General features: G+C 55.9%; 1 protein-coding gene across 1 annotated transcript; it reads right to left on the bottom strand.

Annotated features, from left to right (window-relative positions):
• Positions 1 to 1,243: 1,243 nt before the first annotated feature.
• On the bottom strand, positions 1,244 to 4,500 carry LOC128821907 (uncharacterized). Its single transcript, XM_054003308.1, has 5 exons — positions 3,614 to 4,500; positions 3,171 to 3,358; positions 2,904 to 3,024; positions 1,704 to 2,301; positions 1,244 to 1,355 (listed from the first exon to the last, which is right to left on the bottom strand). The coding sequence occupies exons 1-4, from the start codon at positions 4,455 to 4,457 to the stop codon at positions 2,291 to 2,293; spliced, it is 1,164 nt and encodes a 387-aa protein (XP_053859283.1). The 5' UTR covers positions 4,458 to 4,500; the 3' UTR covers positions 1,244 to 1,355; positions 1,704 to 2,290.
• Between the last annotated feature and the right edge of the window lie 1,056 nt (positions 4,501 to 5,556).

The following is a 5,556-nucleotide window of genomic DNA, read 5'->3' as shown; positions in this document are numbered from 1 at the left end:
TCTACAACAGCTCACTATACACAAAGATCAAGTAAGTGTTTAACAACTTAATTTATTACATATTACTACAAGTGTACAGCCCATATAGAAATACAAAAATATGCATTCCTCTCTAAATAGCCCTACACTAAAAATTCAATAGATAGAATTATACAACTACACCCTCCATACATGTTTAAATATAAATACCTACATAACTGTAACAAACTATAGATGTAAATATAGATTAAACATTACATATTACATACAATATATAAGTAGATATATTAACCAAACCTATCTACAAATATACAAAAATCACCAATCTAAATATCCACCCAACTGCATCAATACAAATATACAGCTGTACACCTCGATACATATGTAAATGTCATTAAACAGACAAAAATAGATCAATATACATATAAAAATAGAAATATCTGTCAATACAAATATCAATATACATATTTAAAGAGCCATATACCGACACTGTATAAATACAAATACATACCCACACAACTGTAAACCTAGGAAATAGAACTAAACATAGTTATTATATCTTAGATACATATACACACATATATGTAATTACAAACATATATCTATATATATGCATACATATATACATAGCATACATCCATAAATATAACAACATACATACAGAAATATTCCTAATTTGCAAATACAGAAATATTTGATTTGCAAATCAAAGCCTACATATGTACATGTCCATATAATAATCCCTGTCTACATGCAAGTCCATACATCTTTAAACAGAACTGCAAGCAGAGGGATCTCAGCTGCCCCATCTTCAAAGCCTCTCCCTCGGTCTCTTCCTCCCGTGCAGAGCAGCTCTCCTGGACAGGGACAGCAGATGGCACAGCTGGGAAGCAAAGGGAACACTGAGTCAGTACGGGGACGTTTCCCTTGGCAGCAGCTGCACTTGCATCAGGGAAGAGAAGATCTCGGAGCCTCCCCAGAGGGTTAGAAAGAAAAAGCAGCCGAGCGGGCCAGGCTGCGGGAGCGCGGCCGCGGCGGGACTGTCCCGCAGCCCCGGCAGCCCGGCACAGCCGGCACAGCTGCCGGGCCCTGCCGGCACAGCTGCCTTGCCCAAGGACAGCCCCTGTGCCGGCCGGGGCAGCTGCGCTGAGCAGCCCCAGCACGGGCAGGGCCCGCTCCTGCCCCGCCGGGCAGCGCCCACGGCCACAGCCCACGCCACCCTCAGCCCCACCCTGCCTCCCCGGCCCTGTGGCCTCACCCGGGCTCTGTCCAGCGTGGCAGCGGCAGGTCCCCGTTCCCTGCTCTTGCTGCTGGCCTTCAGCTTCTCCCTGCTGGTTCCCGTCAGTCTCCGGCTGTCCTCTAGGTCTTCACTGCAGCTGTGGCAAAAGCGGAGGCCCTGGAATTGGTTCCAAGGCCTGGCAGAGCTGCAGCCCCGGAGCCCTCTGTGCTCCCTGCTGGCCCCCTCCATCCCCTCAGCCCCGCCATGCTCTCGGCAAACCCCCAGCCCCCTTCAGTTTCTTCAGCCCCTCACAGTCCTCTCACCCCCTCAGTCCTTTCTGAGCCATCCCGTTCCCCTAGACCCGCCACCCCCCTCGGCCTGTGCCACTTCCCTGTCACCTCAGCGCCACCATCGCCCTGGGCTGTCCCACACCCCTCAGCCCCAGCAGCACCTCAGGGTCACCGTCCCTTCAGCGTCACCGCCCCCTCAGCCCCCTCAGTCTCACCGTCCTGCAGCAGCTCCTCAGGGGACAGTGCCTGGGGCCACCGGCAGCTCCCACCGCTCCAGGGACACCCGGGGCTGGAACTGCTGCTCCGCCCGGCCCGGCTGCCAGCTCGGACCCAGCACAGGGAGAGGGGACAGAGGGGGCACAGGGGGAAAAGCAAGAGGTGAGGGAGGAAGCAGAGCAGGGGAAGAGGTTAAAAACAGCCCTATACCTATACAGATATCAATCTATGTAACTAAACCCCCATATATCAATATAAATATGCCTGTCTATAAATGTAACTATATATATATGTAAATGTAACTATACACATGTATAAATGCAACTATGGACATCTATAACTATAACTGCACATCTAAAAATATAAATATATACACCTAAAACTACAAATAAATTAACTGTACAAATCTCTGTCTATATAGATAGATAAATATAACTACATAAATCTATAAACACAACTACATAGATCAATAAATATAACTATACACATCTATAACTAGAGATAGAGGAATTCCACCTGCCCAATGGTCACAGGCTCTCCCTCTGTCTCTTCCTGCCACACAGGGCAGCCCTCCTGGAGAAGCTGATCACACGGGATCTGGGAAGCAAAGGGAATGAACACTGAGTCAATACTGGCCCTTGTGCAAGTGTCCCTTGAGCGCCAATTGTCCTTCTATCAGGGACTTTAAAAGACGGCCTGAAAGGCAGACTCTCACTTGGCAATTTGAAGCCTGCTCTTTAAAGAACAGGGATCCTTCCAAGTGTTCAAAACTGAGCTGTGTAAAGTATTTAAGTATCCTGATAAAGTCTCAGCACCCACAGTGCAAATGGCACCCACGAGAGCTTGAAACACAGACAGTCCCAGTGACAGAGAGACCACAGTCCTCACTGAAATGGCTGAAGGCTGCTGGGGGCTGAGTTATGAACCAAACTGGGACACCCAGCTTGGTGGCACAACCCCCACAAGGTCAGGTTTATTCCCTGCTCTCTTGCCACAGCAGAGGACTCCGTGTCAGAGCCTCTGGAGAAGCATGGAGGGCAGAGCTCAGGGAGGTTGTTCATGTGCCTTTGAACTAAAGGCACCAGGAAGCACCAACCCTGCAGACAAGAACTCAACTCTTCTCATCTCCCTTCCTGCCAGAGGCAGGCTCAGAGCAGCCGTCTCACACCTCTCTAAACCAATGGGGGCTTTGTCCTTACCAAGCTCCTCGGGCTCTGGGGAACTGTTCCCGCAGCTCTCCGTGACAGATGACGTTTCCTCTGCTGCAGCCCGGTTCACACGCTCCCCTCCTGAAGACTCAGGGGCAACATTAATATTGCCCTTAAAGAACAAGAGAAAAAAAGAAAACTAAAGATCATTCAGTATTTTGTTGGAATCACATCAAGGATACAGTTACTCTCCTTCTCCATGTAACAACGTTCAAAAGCTCTCAGCCCAGCCTCTTCCATTCCCCTCCAATAGGTTACCTGAGCAGAGGGAGACCTTTCAGGCAGGGATCTCCTGATCTCCTGGATCATTTGCTCTACAGCAAAGCCAAGATCCACTGGTGGCCATTCCTTTTCCTCAGGTGCATTCCAGGCTGAGCTGGAGGCCATCGATGCTGCACAGCCGGCACTGCCAGATGGAGCGCTGGGGGCTGAAGTGCCTGAGGTGGCTGCAAGAATCCAAACACATTGGTCACGCTCCACAACGTGGCTCTGGGACACAGATCTCTCTTGCTGCCTTGGATCAAACATCACAGGAAGCATGCAGGAAAAGCAGGCAGAGAATCTTTTGGCTTTCTAGGTGCCCCTTCTTAATAGGCTTGACAATTTGGAGCCGAGAATGACAGAGCCTTGTGGAAAAATACTTCAAACGGTCACTTCTCATGACCTTTTGGATTTTCCAAAGGCTACAACTCTTTTCCTACCTCGTGGGTCGTAGGCTGGGGGCTGCTGCTCCCTGTGGAGATGCTGGAAGCTGCAGGGCGGGATCCTGAGCACCTCCCGGTCAATCGGAGGCAGCTGCCCCCCGCAGAGCTCCTGGAAGCGGCTGCGGGGCCCCTCCCGCCCGAGCGGCAGCAGCGGCTCCCCGTGGAAAGCGAGGAACTCGCAGGGCGGGATCCGTAGCACCTCCCGCTCGGCGGGCAGCGGCTGCTCCCCATAGAGCTCCCGGAAGCCGCTCGGCCCCTCCCGCCGGGCCGGCACCGGCCGGTCCCTGTGCAGCAGGTGGAAGCTGCAGGGCGGGCGCCGGGCGAGCAGCGGCCGCTCCCCGGGGGGCTGCTGGAAGCGACTGCGCCCGTCCCGCCCGTCCGGCAGCGGCCGCGCCCCGGGGAGCTGCTGGGAGCCGCAGGGCCGGCGCCTGCGGCCCTCCTGCCCCGCCGCCCGCCGCTGCCTGTTGGCCGCGCTCCGGCGCCTGATGCGGAGCAGGAGGTCGGGGCGGTCGCGGCGAAAGCAGGGGTTGCTGTAGTGGAGCCAGGCCCCGGCATCGCCCGGCGCAGCCGAGCCAACCCAGCCCGGCACCTTGTGGAAGCCGTAGCGGTAGAGCTGGCGCACAAAGCTGCGGAACTGCGTGGCCCTGAAGGTGTGCGGGGCCGGCCCCTGGGCGTCGCCCGGGCTGAGCAGCTCCCGCTCGAAAAGGGAGCGGTCGATGAGCAGTCCTCGGGACTGGCTGTCCCAGCGCACGGAGTGGACGCGGGGGCTGTTCACCAGGCGCCACAGCTTGGCGGGGAAGGTGCTGGCGCTGAGCCCGGCGGGCAGCGGCAGCTCTGCCATGGCGCTGATCGCCGACTGTTGCCACAACGGCCGCAGCTCAACTGCCGGAGCGCAACGGCCGGAGCGCAACGGCCGCGGCTGCGCCGGCGGCGCGCGGCCTGAGGGGGGCGCTGCGCCGGACTTGGCAGGGACGAGCGTGGCAGAGCCGGGGCTGCGGGCACGGCGTGGGCCGGGCGGCTGCCGAGGCTGGCCGGGGTCGGCACGGCAGGGCCAGGTGCAAACCCTCTCTTTCCCTGGCTGCAGTCATCCTACCGCCTTTGCTTTGCAGTACAGCCCCAAACCGCCAAGGCAAGCGCAGGAGCTTTCAGAAAGGTCCAAATTGAGAAATCCCATTGGAAGCTCTTGCTCTTTGTCCAGTGAAAACAAAATCACTCTCATTTCTGCATAGCCGAAGTCAGGAAAAAGGTCTTAGTCTAAATAGCTTCCCTATTTGGTAGGGGTTTCAGAGTTCCTCACTTCCAAGCAGACAGGTCAAATGGGCGAAGGGGAAGTGATGAAGAGACTTGAAGACATTCTTTTGGACACACTCCAGCTCCTCAGTGGAGGAACTGAGGGGCCCAGAACTGAACACAGCACTAGAGGTGTGGCCTCTCCAGTGCCTAATGCAGGGGGACCATCACTGCCCGACCCTGCTGCCACACCACGTCTGGCACAGAACTTTTTGCCCACATTCAGCATCTCCGACACCCTTCCTGCCCCGTCTGGCTGAGACACGGCTCCAGCGGCGGGCAGGGAGGCGGCTGCTCCGCCGGGGCTGTGTGTGGGTGAGGGCAGCTCTGCCCACGCCGCCATCTTTGGTGGGAGTGCTGGTGCCGGCTTTGCCCCCACTGATGGGTGAGGGCGAAAGGGCGGCCGGACGGGGCGGTGGTGGGTCTGTGGGGAAGGCCAGGGCCAGGGAGAGCCGGGAGGTGGCTGTGTGGAGGATGGAGGCAGGTGGGGGCTGGAGGCAGCGCACACCCGCAGAGGGAGGGATGGGCCCGCAGCATGTCCGGCTGGGGCTGTGGGAAGATGCCGGGTTTAGCGGCAGGACCCCTGTGGGATGTGGGAGAGTGGAGGAGGTGTGGGAGCAGCTGGTGTGTGTGGCAAGCTGAATCACAGG

This window comes from Vidua macroura, chromosome Z (genome assembly GCF_024509145.1).
Source record: "Vidua macroura isolate BioBank_ID:100142 chromosome Z, ASM2450914v1, whole genome shotgun sequence".
Taxonomy (NCBI): domain Eukaryota; kingdom Metazoa; phylum Chordata; class Aves; order Passeriformes; family Viduidae; genus Vidua; species Vidua macroura.
Note: the sequence above shows the minus strand (reverse complement) of the source record. Positions and strands in the feature narration are given on the sequence as shown.